The sequence below is a fragment of the Xyrauchen texanus genome, chromosome 16 (assembly GCF_025860055.1).
Source record: "Xyrauchen texanus isolate HMW12.3.18 chromosome 16, RBS_HiC_50CHRs, whole genome shotgun sequence".
NCBI lineage: Eukaryota > Metazoa > Chordata > Actinopteri > Cypriniformes > Catostomidae > Xyrauchen > Xyrauchen texanus.
The window spans coordinates 8,027,161-8,046,293 of record NC_068291.1 but is presented as its reverse complement, the minus strand read 5'-3'; the positions used below and the strand labels follow the sequence as shown (position 1 = coordinate 8,046,293).

Here is a 19,133-nt window from a genome sequence, read left to right as displayed (position 1 = left end):
GGTTTTGGACCAGAGCTAAAATGTGTGTCCTAACTACAGTTTAAATTATATTTTTGTGTTTTTCATCAGCTAATTTATTATTTTGGCTCTTATCTGCACAATATTGCCATGATGATCCACAAAACAACAAAAGGCCCCAAGGCCCATCTAGAACTTCTCAATGTTGAGATGTATTCAGGTCTAATAGATCTACTCCAACATGACACACACAGATACTTATACACACACAGATTCCATGACCGTGTCAACGTTTCTGGCATGAGGCCGGCGCTCCATACACTGTAATTGTATTTATTAGTGTAAGCCAAAGGGTCAAGCTGAGATAAGGACATGTGTGTGCTGGTACAGGAATAACAACAGTCTTTGGCATCGAGTAGCTACCAAAGTCCCTCACACACTAAAGGGATATTTCACCCAAACAATTTAGATTCTGTCATCATTTACACATTTCACAACCCCATATGACTTTTTTCTTCCATGCATGAAACATAAAAAGAGATGTTAGGAAGAATATTGGCCACAGTCACAATTCACTTTCAATAATTGTTTGGAAAACAAAATGCTATTTGAATGCAATGTAAAGGGGAATGGTAACTGAAAATAACATTCTGCTTAACATCTCCGTTTGTATTCCACAGAAATTCTCATAACTATCATAAATGTTTAAATGATTTCACTGTTTGAAATAATGTGTACAATTTACAAGTAATAACATTGAGTTTACATTAATTTGTATAAGATGGTTATGTTCGTAATTTTTTTGGTTCGCGATATTACGGAATTACATATATCGTCCCATCCCAACCTACTACAGTAGCCTACAATAATGCCTCGATAGCTGTTTGCCTATTGTTAACATCAACCAATGGCCCACACAGCCTGGTGACATCAGCCAAAAAGGAAATTAGTTTCAATGCAGAGACCAGAAACTTACCAGGAATATCATATATTTATTTTAATTTTTATCCCCTTCTCTCCCAATTTGGAATGCCCAATTCCCATTACTTAGAAGGTCCCACTACTCGTGGTGGCACGGTTACACACCTCAATCCAGGTGGCGGAAGACAAGTCTCAGTTGCCTCCGCTTCTGAGACAGTCAAGCTACACATCTTATCATGTGGCTTGTTGTGCATGACACAACGAAGAATCCCAGCATGTGGAAGCTCATGCTACTCTCCACAATCAACGCACAACTTACCACATGCCCCAGCGAGAACCACTAATCACGACCAAGAGGAGGTTAACCCATGTGACACTACCCTCCCTAGCAACCGGGCCAATTTGGTTGCTTAGGAGACCTGGCTGAAGTCACATATTTTTTATTTCTAAAATATTTCCAAAGTTTCCCACATTTTCCTTCCCTGATTCAGAACAATGACTGGGTGAACATACATTTATGGTGGCCTCTCCAATTTCATCCATTACTCCTCAGGTTTAAAGGAGGCTATCCATCCCATTATTGCTCCACAATTTCCTTTCATAAGATTACTACCAGACAACTAGTCATCTACCAGGAAAAAGCTCAAGCGTTCATTTCTCATGACAAATAATGAAACTAGAAACTCAAACAGTTGGTCAGACCAAGCAATTGAAAGTGTCATTTGAAATCGGTGAAGACTATCATTCAGGGACCAACAGAACAGTCCACAGATTGGACTACCTATGTTTATTAGAGCTAAAGTTGATACAAAGCACATCTTTGTAAAACACCACCCCATAAGTTCAAAAAACGTGTGGTGCATTTATGAGCAATTATTACTTGAAATGTAGCATAACAGAAAATAAGCATTGGGTGCAGTATGTCAAGTTTATATGGATAAAGGTGTTTAATTTAATATGGCAGAGCCAGATGCCATCCTGCTAAAATAAAGTTGGAAGGCAGTTTCTTTATTAATCATCTATTTTTGAATGAGGGCATCTATTCATATTGACTGGGAACTTGGTCTAATTTCATGTGTAATTGTGCACTTGCCAGTGTGTGATCTCTTGTGTAAATATGCAAAAGTTTTCAAGCAATCTACACTATCTCAACCAGTGGGTATATTTTAAAACAAGTCCTGTTAACAAATCCATCTTTAGCTTAAATAAACAGTGTAGTACACATTAAAAAAGGGAATCTTCTAATTTCCCATGTGAGACAATACAGTAGTAACAAACAAAAGAGGTGTACGTAACATTTAAAATTACAGTGTCTGTGTTTATTACTACAGTAATACAATTTTGTAGTTAGTATGTACAATTAAATATTTCATTGTTAACACTATGGTAAAAAGAATTATGTGTGATCACAAGGAAAACATTTAAGATGTAGTCAATTTTTTCTCAGGACTTACTAAAGTAAATAAACCGTAACATTTAAATATAAAGTTGCAAAACATAGAAATCTACTATATAAAAATGTAAGTTATATGATTCTTTATTTTTTATGCATCTTGGTCAACAAGGGTCTTTGTGCCCATGCAGTCAATTTATATTTGTATGCAGTATATACATTTATGTATTGACTTACCTTAAGTTGGAAAGGCTGGATTTCGTTTAGAGAGTGTCTTCTGAGTTTTTTAGTGAGGGTTTTCAGCATTCTGCCAGTCTTTGATTGTTCTCTGCTTTGTTTAAAGATCACTTCTTCAAATTACACATTCATATATGAAGCTCGGTGTTTCATCAGCTCTTTCTAAGCAACCTTCTGAAACAGTCAGTCAATGGGATGTCCAGCCCCATGTAAACAAACTCATACTCAAACACAAATAAACAAACATCATGAATTCCCAGTGACGAAACAACAACTGTTCTCCGTGCAGAAGAGATAAGATCTGTTTTTAACGTTGATTCAAGAAATTATCTTCAGTTGGTCTAAACATCCGTTACCTTGAAGAAGGAAATTCATTTAAAAATAACTGTGTTGTGTTGAACTGATCAGCGACAGTGGAATTCTTCAGCAAATTGTAGTTTTTAAAATATCCACATGGTTAAAATGAATGTTAATCTTACTCCGAACGACAGATGGACGATGAAGTTGAAGTGTATATAAAATATATACACGCACGCATATGCACACACACTAACACACACTGACATATACACACACAGGCCTACGTATGCGCGCTACATGTTCTACGCGCAAAATAACCGCGCGCTCTCATTGGCTATTTAATCCAATGATGTCATTGCGTTTTTAAACTGGGAGGAGCCTTAGCTTCTTGAAGGGATATGGCGAGGTTGCAGGGTCCTGGGGTCAAGCGTGATGATTTTCTTAGGCAAAAGTAGAGCACTGTAACCTACACGCTGATTTGAGCTGCACTGCTGTGAGTGTTTGTATCTGTTAAGGATATAAAGAGTTATATTTCCTACTTGAATATATGCACACTGCTTGCAGGAACAATTTTCTTCATGTAGGCTTATTTTTGTTATTTTGTTTTAAAATAAATGATAAAGGAATGTTTTGATGAAAATTCAGTAAAAAAAAAGAAAGAAAGTTGTGAGGGACTCTTTAACACCGCACTTGGGGGGGAAGGCCCCTAGGGGGTTTATAATTATCTCGTGTAGATATAGGGGCAATAGTTACAGTGCAAAATTTGTCAACTTATGCAAATAATTTTGAAACAGCAAGATTAAAAAAATTAAGATAATGCTTACTCAAAATCACTACTTCAGAAAAGGGTGCACGATCTCCTGTTAATTTCAAACACATTTGGCATTTTATTACATCTCAATTATTCTGTAAACAAATTATTCTCCATTGTGATCAGTCAATGTGAGCCCATTTAGAAAATGTTTCAAAACAAATATATTCCTAGTTTTTGCTATTAGTGTTTTTTGGGAGAAAATCAAATCAAAGGAGCCTTTAGCCCCATTGTGCACTACTTTAGATTGAGTACACAGATTACAAAAATAAAGTAATTGTAATTAGATTACATTATATTTTAACCCATGTGGCAGCAGTTCAATGCATTGAATCATTCAGATACGGGTCATGAGCTTCAGTTAATGTTCATAACAACCATCAGAATGGGGTAAGAAATGTGATCTCAGTGATTTTGACTGTGGCATGATCTTTGGTTCCAGACAGACTGGTTTGAGTATTTCTGTAACTGCTGATATCTTGGTATTTTCCACCCGACCTAAAAAGCTTTGCCATCTGTCTAAAAACCACTATGACCAGAGGCTTAGTAAAACAAGGATAAATATTGGAGATGCCTTTGGAGGATGGAGACTTCTTAAAGCCCAGAAAAAAAGGGGTCATATAATGAATGGTACATGCACTTTTTCAAGTTGATTGTACTGAAATGTGTGTTGCTGTGCCTGTACACAACCATCCTATTATGATAAAAATCCATCCAGTGTTTTTGTTTTAATCTCCTTATATATTTTCCCCTGCCTCAAATCGAGCCGTTCGACCGTGTGACGTCACACGGTCGGACGCCCCTCCCAGGATTGTTGATTGACAGCAGTGTTTCAACACAGACCCGCCCTCGCTCGTGAGCGAGCTGTCAATCATAGTCCGTCATCATTGTTGATACACTGGAGCAGAATGGCGCCTAAGCGATTGTGGTGTTCTGTTCTTCGGTGTAATAACGAACACAGCAGTCATTTTGATGTTCCTAAATCTGAACCGCTGAAGACGCAGTGGCTGAGTTTTGTTTACGTTGGGAATATTCCCCACGAGCAACGTCAATGCGTTCATGTTTGCGCGAATCATTTTTCACCAGACTGCTTTATAAACGAGGGTCAGTATAAAGCTGGTTTTGCTAAGAAGCTGCTGCTGAAAAAAGATTCGGTACAAACTATTTATATTCCCTCTGCACCTCCATAAGAAGTAAGTGTAACGTTTTATTAACCTTTATATTAATCTTTGCAAATCGCTTGCACGCTTCACAATGAATGTGTCTAATGTTTACACTCAGGGTATATTACGGCATGTTTTCGATAACGTTACGACGTTCTCAATATAATTCATAATCCCATGTTTATAATGAACAACGCGTTATGGTTATTGTGTTATTACAAATTGTGTATGCAGGTGTTACAGTTAACATGGTAACACTAAGTTACACCTGGTTTACTTGTATGTTACTGATTAAGAAGTAATGTCAAAAAAACAGTTATAACTGCATGAAGATGAATGGTAACACAATACTGGCAAAATACTGTTTACATCTTGCAAATGCATATGATTCAAGACTATTAATACTCTAATTGATGTTATCTGATCACTTATTTTTGCTTTCGTATAGGCAAGCACATCTGAAGAATTGGACATTGGACTCCACGTGCGTTGTGTCAAAAACGCCCCCAGAACGGAGGGGCGGGGTGACCAAAGCTCATTATCATTTAAAGTCATATGCACTGAAACGGCGTGCTGAAAACAGAGCTGTTTTTGAGCAGGTAAAATTAGTGTTTTCTTAAAATACTAATGAGAATTTTTAATAAAAGTATATTACAAAGTTTTCATTTAGACCCTAAAGATTCATATTAACTTGTACAAAAATGGCATTATATGACCCCTTTAATGCTGATGCTGAGTTGGCAAATTTGTGTCAACATTCTGGCAACCTGCATGAGTTCGAGTCTGGGGTGGGGCAGACAACTCTCCAATAATTTGAATTTGGACTGCAGTACCCATTTCAAGTGCTTGTTGTCAATCTTACATATAGCACCTTTAAATACATTTTCTTTAAATGATTTAAGCAACATTATGTCAAAGTGGTACAAGATAATCCTTCTGAAATTCATGTGACATCAAATAAACAAAAGTTAGGTCAGAAGTAATCCAAAATTAATCAGATTAGATCATCTAAAAACAGTAATCTAAGAGATAATTTTAACCATTTTAGACATTTAATTTGTAATCAGTAACAGACTACAATTCAGAATTAATCTACTGTACCCAGTACTCCTTAAAAGTGAATGTATCAAGCCAAAACTATTAGATAAAAAATGAAGGTTATAAATAAAATCTATCTTAACAAGGACGAAATTCTATAGTTGTGACCAAATACATTTCATTCTAAAATGGGTTTCAATGGCTTTTTTAAATAAATAAAAAAATAAAATTAATGGGCCATTTTATTTAATAAAATGACCCAGTGAAATGTGTATTGTGTACTTTGAAACTTTTTTCCTATGAAAAGTTTCAATACTAAAGTAAAGTACAGGTGAAACTCTAAAAATTAGAATATCGTGCAAAAGTTCATTAATTTCAGTAATTCAACTTAAAAGGTGAAACTAATATATTATATAGACTCATTACAAGCAATGTAAGATATTTCAAGCCTTTATTTGATATAATTTTTATGATTATGGCTTACAGCTTATGAAAACCCCAAATTCAGAATCTCAGAAAATTAGAATATTACATGAAATCAATAAAAAAAGGATTTTAAATACAGAAATGTCAGCCCTCTGAAAAGTATAATCATGCATATGTACTCAGTACTTGGTTTGGGCCCCTTTTGCATTAATTACTGCCTCAATGCGGCGTGGCATGGATGCTATCAGCCTGTGGCACTGCTGAGGTGTTATGGAAGCCCAAGATGCTTCAATAGCGGCCTTCAGCTCTTCTGCATTGTTTGGTCTCATGTCTCTCATCTTTCTCTTGGCAATGCCCCATAGATTCTCTATGGGGTTCAGGTCAGGCGAGTTTGCTGGCCAATCAAGCACAGTAATACCATGGTCATTGAACCAGGTTTTGGTACTTTTGGCAGTGTGGGCAGGTGCCAAGTCCTGCTGGAAAATGAAGTCAGCATCTCCATAAAGCTTGTCTGCTGAAGGAAGCATGAAGTGCTCTAAAATGTCCCGGTAGACGGCTGCGTTGACTCTGGACTTAATAAAGCACAGTGGACCAACACCAGCCGATGACATGGCTCCCCAAACAACACAGATTGTGGAAACTTCACACTGGACTTCAAGCATCTTGGATTGTGTGCCTCTCCATTCTTCCTCCAGACTCTGGGACCTTGGTTTCCAAATGAGATGCAAAATTTGCTCTCATCAGAAAAGAGGACTTTGGACCACTGAGCAACAGACCAGTTCTTTTTTTCTTTAGCCCAGGTAAGACGTTTGACATTTGAAGCCCATGTCCAGGACCCGTCTGTGTGTGGTGGTTCTTGATGCAGTAACTCCAGCCTCAGTCCACTCCTTGTGAAGCTCCCCCACACATTTGAATGGCCTTTTCCTGACAATCCTCTCCAGGCTACGGTCATCCCTGCTGCTTGTGCACCTTTTTCTTCCACACTTTTCCCTTCCACTTAACTTTCTTTTAATGTGCTGTGATACAGCACTTTCAGAACATCCGACTTCTTTTGCAATTACCTTTTGAGGCTTTCCCTCCTTGTGGAGGGTGTCAATGATGGTTTTCTGCACAACTGTCAGGTCAGCAGTCTTCACCATGATTGTGAATTCAACTGAACCAGACTGAGAGACCATTTAAAGGCTCAGGAACCCTTTGCAGGTGTTTTGCTGATTAGAGTGTGACACTTTGAGCCTACAATACTGAACCTTTTCACAATATTCTAATTTTCTGACATTCTGAATTTGGGGTTTTCATAAGCTGTAAGCCATAATCATCAAAATTATATCAAATAAAGGCTTGAAATATCTTACTTTGCTTGTAATGAGTCTATATAATATATTAGTTTCACCTTTTGAGTTGAATTACTGAAATTAATGAACTTTTGCACAATATTCTAATTTTTCGAGTTTCACCTGTACAATATCTCCCAAAATAATACTTAAGTGTGGTAATAATGTGCAATTTCTCATGTGCAACCTCGAAACATTCAACAATCAATGCTTCAGGATCTGCACCATAAATATCCTCTTGTTGAAAAATCTTGCTAATACACCATGTTATGGCCATTTGATTGTAATTCTGGCCAAATAAATATGTTTAATTCCCATGGAAGTTGTTTTGTGTTCATGAAAATGTAATTTAAACAAACAGCAACTTTGCATACACTATATCTAATATGATTCACTGTCTGGTTAATTTTTTATATTTCTGATAATTGCAATTTAAGGACTTATGGTTAATTTGTATTGGTACTTGATGGTCACAGCAATTGGAAATAAATGAGTTACATTTTCAGTTACATACAGTAAGCTAGTCATACATTAAGTATGTAAAGCCAGAGGAATGTTACTGCATAACACCCCAACATAAACACACATACATACACTCATTGTTTACAGTAATGAGACATTAAAACATGCTGAGCAAGTTCATGTCACATCACCTTAAACAAGGGGTATGTTATCTGAGAGCTGCATGAGCCCCAACAAATACACACACACACACACACACACACACACACACACACACACACACACACACACAGAAAGAGTCCAAAAATAAATATTTTGATTTGTTTTATTCTTTTCCCTTGCCAAAAAAAACCAACAAATTTTGGTATATTATACATTAAAAGAATATTCTGGGTTCAATACCAGTTAAGCTCAATCGAGGAATGCTATAACTGTTTAAATGTTAAGTTAGACAAACGTCTAACTAGGCTACTCTATTTTCATGTTTTTTTTTTTTTTTTAGGAAGCAGTCCATAAACCAAACAGTTTACGGTAATGGGCTCAAATCCGTATGTCGTCAATAGAGGGCGATATATGACTAATAACTGATTGACATCTCAAACTGCTCTTTTAAATATAACAGTATATTGTGTAATAGCAGAACACATTTTAAATCTTGATATAAGAATCTATCTATCCATCCATCCATCCATCCATCCATTCATCCATCTATTTAAACTGTTATTTAATTCATTTATTATTACTATTACTTAACACTTTACAATAGTTTATTTTAGGCTTCATTTATTACAGTTTATTACAGTTTTTCTCAATTGCTTTGGCTCAATTCTCAAATGAGAATTATTTATTTTTTAGTACAAATCTCTGAACAATTATCTTGTTAACACCATATTTTAATTTCTTAATCATTTAAGCAAATTGCACATGTTTTGGCACATGCGTGCAAAAGTGTAAGCACAATTGACTACAATTTTCACAACAGTGTTGATCTTGCTGATCAACACTGTTGATTCTCAATTAATTGTCACATTCTTCACAACTTCTAAACATTCTTTCATCATGTGAGCCATCACCTGCAAAATGATCCATTTAATTATAAAAATGTGTCAGACTTGTATATTCCATAAATATCTATGACATGGAATGTGCGTTGAGTTGTTGAGTTTTTTTTTTTTTTTTTTTGTGGCAATATTCTGTTCACTATATATGACTTTACATGTGCGTTGTGATGTTAAATAAAACAGTTTTGACAATTACAGTTTAGAGAATGTTAAGACTGTTTAAAAATTTTTGGCCAAAGCGATTCAGAAAAACTGCAATTCCCATTTGGTGAGAAAATGTCAGTTTTAGCCTGCTTATTAGTCATGGCCAAAAAAAGGCAACAATATCAAACAAATCTGTTACATCTACATCAGTGTTTTTCTTTGGACTCTCTTTGTGTCAAACTGCACTAAAAAAATCTGATAACATGTGGAGAGTTGTAACCTTCACACCCATGTTGCAGTACACAAACACACTCAGCATACTTGTCCTGAAAGACACTGACTTTCCAGGTGCACACATCCCACACCGCCCACCGCTCTCTGGACCGCTTCTGACTGTCTACTCCTCCCCTGCGGCCTCCCTCCCTCTCTCACCCACTGACCCACTGGCGGAAAGTGTGGGCATTGTGCGTCCAAGAGTCCACTTTTAGAATGCCAGATGGCTCTTTTCTTCCCTAATCACTCTATAAAAAGGACACACTTACATAAATCGACCACCACTAAGAATGCTGGACATGTGGAGTTCTTCAAGGGAACAAAGGAAGAATATTTGTACAAAATCAAACAACAATTTTTATGGCAACTATTTGTGTTTCTTTTCAAAACAACACATGACGTGTGTTTAAAGTGAAATTAGTCATTTTTAAAATGATGAACCAGTCAATATTCATAATAAAATGTGAATAATTTATGTGAAATTTATGTAAAATCTGAAATAAACTATTCGTGATTACACTGGCAACATTTTACCATGAATATTTATTACTTACCTTTTATTCACAGATTTTATTCATACTTTATTGTGTACTGGATGTAAAGGGATAGTTCACCCAGAAAGGAAAATTATTTTTGAGTAAAAATTATTTACTCACCCTTGAGTTGTTCTAAACCCATATGACTTTCATTTTCCCATGAAACATTCAATTTTAGACTATGTAAGCAAGATGCAAGAGACTAAGATACTGCCTAACATCTCATTTTGTGTTCCATAGAAAAAAAGAAAGTCATATGGGTTTGAAACTACATGAAAGTGAACTATCCTTTTACAGCAAGCACAGGAACAACAGCTTATGTTATGTGCGACTGAACACTGTGTTGAATAATTGCCACTGAAGTACCTCCTCTTTCTCTTTTCCACACCTATCCCTCTAAAAGTGACCTTGAACACATTTCATGTGGATCTAATGTCATGTGACCCAGAAAGAGCAAAACATTAGGTTACCTTTTCCATTTTGGCAACAAAGTAAAATGTCACTGAAATTTATAGCACAAATCATGACTTTCATGTGCAAATTTTTCAATTCTTTGATGTCATGGTTGTATGACCCTTGTAGTTATCCTTCAGATGTGACATTGCTGGTGACATAAAATGATCTTATCATGAAAAATGTGTAGGTGTACAACTAATATATCAGCATATTGCTTGTTCGAAGGTTTGTCAAATATGTTTGTTACTGCAATCAAAAATTCATTGCCTTTTCAAAGATTCAAAGTGTTCCAGTGATCTGTAATTTTTACATATTTACAAAATATGACACTCTTTTTTTAATGTTAATAATTTGTAAACATCTACAGTACATTAAAATAACATTTATCAGGTAAATCGATTGTATGTACAGAGACTTGATGCACATCATAGTGAATTTTTGGACAGAATAAATCATGGTCAACATTTAATTTTAAGTTTGCGATGTAAAAAATATTTTTTACATGTAATTGATCAGTGCTTGCTTAAAAGTTGCTGCCACATGTACATGCCAAGGGCATTGTTATGCGGTTATAAAACTGCTCTAAATGGCTGTTAGCACATTGCTAGGTGGTTGCGAGTTTGTTGTCTGCAGGGTGTTCTGGTGGTTGTTATGTGGTTACTTACAGACCCATGTCAAAAGAGCCCACCCTCGGGTCGATAAGATTTTATAGTTCCATAGGTTTGGCTCGAGTTGCTTCTTCAATGTAAGATTATAGTATATTTTGTTTTGGTGAAATAATGCCAAAAAAGTTGAGTCAGATCTCTTAGAAAAGTAATAACACACCTCTCCTCAACAAACTGCATGATTTCAGGTATGATTCATGTTCATAGCACAAATAGTACAGGACAAGATTGGAAAAGTTTTATACATAGGGTTAACTGATTGCTCAAATCAATTTTGAGCACTTTTGCTTCCTTAACAAGCACCATAGAGAATGGACGCAAACAGTAATATTCCAGCACCTCGCTTCTGTACCTAACTCCTAAAAGGCATTTTATAAATTCCTTGTTCTAGTATTGAGATGCATTAACCTGTTTTACCCTTGTATGTAAAGCAATTTTGTATCAACAGCCTCAATGACACGTGAACTTAAATGACAAGAGTAAACAGTGTTTGCATTGTATTCCTATGATTTTAGTGTCTTAAAGATTTGACTAAGAAAAGTGAGGCTTTATGTCAGGTCAGAGATAGAGAGAAACCCTTAGAAACCCAAATAGTGGAGGCACTCTGATATGATGTGTTCCAGTGACTAAAACATGGCTAATACAAAGTTAATAAAGGCATGGATGTGTTTGGTGTGCTACTGCCTGCATAACCTTGGTAATAGTTGCTAGGTGATGGAAGGCATGGAGACATAAGGTGTCAATTTTTACCTCAGAGCAGGATTTTGCAAATGGTTAAGCTTTCAATCTTTGTTTTTGCTGGTGACTAAGTGACCCAATTTTTTTTTTTTTTTAAAGAAAAAGAAAACAATTTTGACACATAAAGGAATAGTTCACCTAAAAATGAAAATTCTCTCATAATTTACTCCTCCTCATGCCATCCCAGATGTGTATGAATTTCTCTCTTCTGCAGAACACAAATGAAGATATTTATCTCAGCTCTGTTGGTCAATTCAATGCAAGTGAATAGTGGCCAGAACTTTGAAGCCAAAAAAGGACATAATGACAGCATAAAAGTAATCCATACAACTCCAGTGGTTAATCCTGTGTCTTTAGAAGCGATATGATTGGTGTGGGTGGTCAATGTTTAAGTAATTTTTTACTATAAATTATCCTCCTTGCCCATTAGGTGGCGACTTATATATTGATCTGGTTCTCACCCACACCTATCATATTGCTTCTAAAGACATGGATTTAACCCCTGGAGTCATATGGATTACTTTTACATAAAGCCTTTATGTGCTTTTTGGACCTTCAAAGTTCTGGCCTCCATTCACTTGCATATTCATAGCTATTCTTCTAAAAATCTTTATTTGTGTTTGGCAGAAGAAAGAAAGTTATAACCATATGAGATGGCATGAGGGTGAGTAAATAATGAGAGATCTTTTTTATTTTTGGTTGAACTACCCCTTTAAATCACACTTCAAAATGTCTTTATTTTAGTTTATCAAATAAAATAAAAAACAGCACCTGCAAACAAATGGTGCAAGACCTTATTTCAGAACTTCACTTCCTGAGCCATCTTTGCAATTATTTTTAACGTTCACCTGGTGTTCTACCAAAGTAATCACAGCTGTAATTATGGACATGTTCCAATACATAATATTTGACAACCAAAAAGTGTTTAAATAATTTTTGTCTCCATTTTGAACAGTTAATCTATTGTTATATTATTTAAAACCTAAAACACATTCTGTTTATGATATTTTATCTTTACATAAAATAAATTGCTTTTGTTTTGATATTTTGATTGATATTTTCATAGAAATTGTCATATCTAATTCTTTGAAATATTTGCATTTATGATTAAATATTACATACTGTACATATTAATATGCATAATGATTATAAAGGCCACTGTTATAATATAGTATAATATTATCAGGTGGACAGTAGGATAAGTGAGTATATTGGATCTTGCTGAATGTAAAACTGAAAAGAAAGAAAGAAAGAAAGAAAAAAAGGAAGGAAAGAAAAAAGGAAGAAAAGAAACAAAAATAAATCAAGCAAGAAAGAAAGTTAGACAAGAGACACAACTTTATTCCTCCACAAGCACAGTTTATTAACAGAGTTTGCTGTTTTTCCATAACCTCTTTAATCATTTTCCATATGCAACAGGTCTAAACATTTTTAATATTCCCACTGACGTGCGGTCTGGGTAGGCAAACTAGGCACTGCCTACCCTGCCAAAATTCAAAAATAAAATGTTTATTAAATAATAAACTTGTATTTATATTTTTACTTTTTATTCTTGTGATTTATATATGCAATATGTGTGTTATTCCAATTGTTTAGACGTTATGATGACAAATGTAGCAGTTACGCATAATCAACTAAAAACAAATGGTAGAATAAGCAGTGCTTTTACGGTCCATTCATTGCAGACGACAAGCGGAAAACCCATGTTGCGCATGCGCGCTTCGATCCTGTATTCTTTAACACGTACGGCAAAAAGCACAAATCTGCTGTGCCTTTTGACGTAAATATGTTATGCCCGTAATCATCTCCGTTACGTATCAGACATGGACCAATTAAAATCAAGATATTCCTGGACATTTGCGTAGCTGACGTCATTACATCACAGCTAGCGTAGCCTACATGCCTAATCCCCGCCAAATTCAAAATCAAAATGACAGCACCGGCTGTAATCACGGAATTAAGAAATTTTTCCAAGCTCGATTTTAATTCCAAATATGAGTTAATTGCAAGAGGGAGGTCTACGCCAGCCTTAGATGGACTAGTACAGCAAAAGGGCCCAAAAATTATCCGATCATTTCAAACTGATTGGTATGTAAGAAAAGATTGGCTATGTGGCTGTGCGCTTGTGTGTGTGTGTGTGTGTGTGTGTGTGTGCGTGAGAGAGAGAGCGAGAGAGAGAGAGAGTACACTATATACATCCTGATTTGTACATTTCTTGATATGCCGCGCTTGTGCGTAACGTTCACTGTTTACGCGCTTTTGTGTGTGTGTGTGTGTGTGTGTGTGTGTGTGTGTGTGTGTGTGCGTGAGAGACAGAGAGAGTACACTATATACATCCTGATTTGTACATTTCTTGATATGCCGCGCTTGTGCGTAACGTTAACTGTTTACGCGCTTGTGTGTGTGTGTGTGTGTGTGTGTGTGTGTGTGTGTAGAGAGAGAGAGAGAGAGAGAGAGAGTACACTATATACATCCTGATTTGTACATTTCTTGATATGCCGCGCTTGTGCGTAACGTTCACTGTTTACGCGCTTTTGTGTGTGTGTGTGTGTGTGTGTGTGTGTGTGTGTGTGTGTGTGAGAGAGAGAGAGAGAGAGAGAGAGAGTACACTATATACATCCTGATTTGTACATTTCTTGATATGCCGCGCTTGTGCGTAACGTTCACTGTTTACGCGCTTTTGTGTGTGTGTGTGTGTGTGTGTGTGTGTGTGTGTGTGTGTGTGTGTGCGCGTGAGAGAGAGAGAGCGAGAGAGAGTACACTATACACATCCTGATTTGTACATTTCTTGATATGCCGCGCTTGTGCGTAACGTTCACTGTTTACGCGCTTTTGTGTGTGTGTGTGTGTGTGTGTGTGTGTGTGTGTGTGTGAGAGAGAGAGAGAGAGAGAGAGTACACTATATACATCCTGATTTGTACATTTCTTGATATGCTGCGCTTGTGCGTAACGTTCACTGTTATTACGTATTATTAGCTTAAACAATAAATCAGGTAATCTGGCTTTCATAACTCAGTGCCTAGCCTCTTTAAGACATCACCGCACGTCACTGAATATTCCCCAGCATTGTCAGCAATTGTCGGCAAAATTTGATGAAGTCAAAAAAAGCCATTGAAGTTTACAAAACTGTAAGGGCAAAACATTTAGAACTCTATCCCCTAACTGAATTGTTTGTTGCTGTTGTTTTTTGTGTTCTTGTTTGTTGTTAGTTTTTTAATATCTAACATTGCTCTTACTATTGTATTTTTGGCCTAGTTATACACACCATCGCATAAAATATGATTGGGTGTTGATTTAATTTTGTGGGTAAGAGGTAATGTTTTTTTCTGTGTTATTATTCAGATTGTTTATTTAAAATAAATTATAATCATTTAAATATTTTAAATAAAAGGATGACACTTTATAAGGTTTAAAGGATATTTTTATAAAGTAAGAAAATGATTTACCCCCACAAAAATATATTAAACAAATATATTTATTTAAAAATAAATATACAGCTGAAAATTCAATTGATGTTGCAACTATTGCCCTTTAAACAGACTGTACACCCCAAAATTTAAGTTCTGTCATCATTTACTCAACCTCATGTTCCAAAACATGTATGACATTCTTTCTTCTGTGGAACACATAGGGTATTCAGAAAATGTTAGGCAGAATGTTAGGGACTGACAGCATCAGTCACAATTCATTTCCATTGAATGGAAAAAAGATCTGTGTCAGCACTCTCTGGTGTTCCACAGAAGAACGGAAGTCCTACAGGTTTGGAACAACATGCGGGTGAGGTAATGAGGAGATAACGTTCATTTTTGGGTGAACTGTTCCTTTACTGGAAAGTTCATTTCTGAGACTGTTTTACAATAATGAATGGACTGATCCTTCTTTGTCCTCCCTGATTTCTTTCATTCATTCATGTTTTCTTCCCTCTCTCTCTCTCTCTCTCTCTCTCTCTCTCTCTCACTCTCTCTCTGCCTCTTCTTTCTCCTCATGGCAGATATCAGCATCCTACTCTCCCCTCAGTGGGAACAGGAGCCAGCACACTCCCACTACCATTTGCGTCACGGAAAGGAGAGAGGCTTCCGAAAGTGGAGGACAGATGGGAGACACATTCATTGATGCCTAGATCCACACGGCCTGCAATGGAGGCATTTGATACTCCTGTACCAATGCATTAGTGAGTGGTAAAGTGAGATTTGTGTGCATAAGATACAGATAAATAATGTGAAACTTAGGGATGATTTCCTTATTAGAGTATGTGGGTATTTGCTACCTAATAAAATTCATATTTGTGGCCAAGTTTTGTCTTTTGTCTAATAAAAACCTTTTGAATTTATTTTCCAACCTGTAACCTGAAAAAAATAACTTTTATCAGTGCTTAACCATTCATGAACATCTGTGAGCTATTTTTAAAGGACAACTTGTGAAGGCAGTGTTTCCTGTGAAAAATATTTTCCTTGCAGTAGCATTGTATAAATGATTTCTTGAAATGCTTTTCAAGAGGGTACAACATCATCTGGTTCTCTGAATTGCTTGTTGCCGTGGCAACCTGATGCACATCTGTATGACATCACAGCCCACTCAGTCAACTACAGGGCACAGAATGAGAGTGCGCTCTGAATGAGCACCTGCAGTCTGTAAGAGTCTCTGACAGTCATACGTTCTCTGTTATTTGACACATTTATTTAAATAAATGTTACAAAAACAAACAAAATATACAAATTTATGTTTCTAAAAACTATTATTATTACTGGGTGAAATGTGCTGACAGTAATGTAATTATTAGTGCAGTCAGTCATTTAAAATATTCAATGCAAGTGAATAGTGGCCAGAACTTTCAAGCCAAAAAAGGACATAATGACAGCATAAAAGTAATCCATACAACTCCAGTGGTTAATCCTGTGTCTTTAGAAGCGATATGATTGGTGTGGGTGGTCAATGTTTAAGTAATTTTTTACTATAAATTTTCCTCCTTGCCCATTAGGTGGCGATATGCACTTAGAATGTGAATTGTCAAAAACAAAAGAAGAATGTGAACGTGAATGTGGAGATTTATAGTGAAAAGGACTTAAATATTGATCTGGTTCTCACCCACACCTATCATATTGCTTCTAAAGACATGGATTTAACCCCTGGAGTCATATGGATTACTTTTACGCTGCCTTTATGTGCTTTTTGGACCTTCAAAGTTCTGGCCTCCATTCACTTGCATATTCATAGCTATTCTTCTAAAAATCTTTATTTGTGTTTGGCAGAAGAAAGAAAGTTATAACCATATGAGATGGCATGAGGGCATTTAAAATATTGAATCTTGATTAATAGCATGATTTTTCATAGTTAATCATGATTAATCACACATTTTGAAAGTGCTGAAATTTCCCACTATATATACTTCTTTTCAGAGGGGTTACCAGGATATCATGTTTGGGGGGGCATTTGGCTTGTTTGGGGGGGCAACATAAACAATTGAAAAAATCAGCTCAAAATTAAGCTATACTACACACAATCTGTTTTAGTGCATATCTTTTTCTAAGCCAGGAACCCAGAGATAGGCACAGGGCCCCTATTAGACTATAGGGCTTAAACTGGATTTTTGTTGTGTCAGACCTCACTCATCTGCTAGCTGATGGAAAAATATGCACAAAACAATCCACTTTTAAATTGTAATTTATCATCAGATGCAGAGGCGTTTCCAGCATTGAAGGACATCCGGGGCTTAACCCAGACAATTTTATTTTCACACTAGCAACCACTTCCCTGTAGTCCAAAGCTGGTGAGAGGGTATTCTTTGAGTTTTGCTCTGGCTGGGCCTGTTTCTACAGTTCCTAAATCTTCCACTCTAGTACTATCCTCAACATCCTCTCTCCTCCCTGAATCATCTGTGATGCAAAAGAACAGATACAGCACATAACTTATTGCAAATCAGCTTCAAACAACTAATTCATCAAGTGCTACATATGTCAAATTGTAGACCAATACCATTGAAGAAAATGTATTGGGAAGAGCAGATCAGTGGGATTGCCCTAAGATCTATCATGATTCTTGAATTTTCATGTACATTAACATAAAGTCATCACAAAAGAGTTATATTATAGTGAGTAAAGTGAGGTAAAAAAAATATATTGAATATAAATAATTTATATTTTTTGACATAAATAGTCAAAATGATGTATAAGATCCTAAGTTAAAGCAATACATGAATGACTTTAGTCTAAGTTCATTGACACACTATGGCATCGAGCTGTATATAATTCTCATCATCTCTATGAGAATAATTCATCTGTCAAAATCCTTTCATTAGGATCATTGAGATAAACAATGTTTCACTTTTAACTTTCTCTAAAGTAAAGTGACTTAATTGTTACCAGTTTCCATGCCTGATTCTGGCACAGCTGCTGCTGCTCCTCAGTCTGTAGCTCATCTTTGCTACACTCTACAAAACCATTTAATCAAATCAAAGTGTATATTTCCTACAAACTAATATCACAAAACAAGTCACACATACATTTTATGTTAATGCTTATTGGTTATCCTTGGCGAAAACAACATCTGATAAACAATAAAAGTACGCGCTGAACGGAGCTCGAACCACGGTCTCCGGCGTGAGAGACGAGTGCATTAACTCGGAGCTACCAAGCTGCGTCAATCTAAACAAGGAGGTTAGAGGCTACAACTCTTGAGGTTTAGCCTACTGTGGGTGAAAGCCAGCTAGATGATGATCTTAAGACTTTAAGGACAAAAACAAATGTGAATTCTTACCCACTGACTTCTTTCGGAAAAATCCCCAAAGCCTCATTTGCTTAATTTTTGCTGTCTTTCCTGCTAATTGCCGTTAACTCGCCACTAAGTAACATTAGTTGATGTCAACGACTGTGCAAGCTCCTCCTCTACCTGCTGCATATTCAACAGAGAGGAAGAAACGGAGTCGCCCATAGGCTACCGACAGCAAAGGAACTTATTCTATAGGCGAGATTATGCCTATGTCTATTTTTACAGGCTGTATGCAGTATGTGCAAAGCCAAAGCACAATGAAATAAGGCAACTTATGATTTCGGGGGTTTACATAGGCTTTTGTTCGGTTTCATATTTGTCAGTCAACTATTCAAAATACATTCGGGGCTACACTCAAAACAACAGATGGACAGATTATTTCTCAAATTCTCAGGGGAGGCAGAGCTTATCCTAGGGGAGGCACTGCCTCCCCCAGCCTCCCCCTAGACATGCCC

General features: G+C 36.3%; 1 protein-coding gene across 2 annotated transcripts in view; it reads right to left on the bottom strand.

The window, feature by feature from the left end:
- LOC127656656 (uncharacterized) overlaps positions 1–3,098 on the bottom strand; it is a 60,803-nt gene extending 57,705 nt beyond the window's left edge. For both annotated transcript variants that reach the window (XM_052145072.1, XM_052145073.1), the window contains exon 1: positions 2,510–3,098. In XM_052145072.1, coding sequence (XP_052001032.1) covers positions 2,510–2,578 — 69 coding nt within the window. In that variant the 5' untranslated portion in view covers positions 2,579–3,098. The remainder of the gene's footprint in view (positions 1–2,509) is intronic.
- Between the last annotated feature and the right edge of the window lie 16,035 nt (positions 3,099–19,133).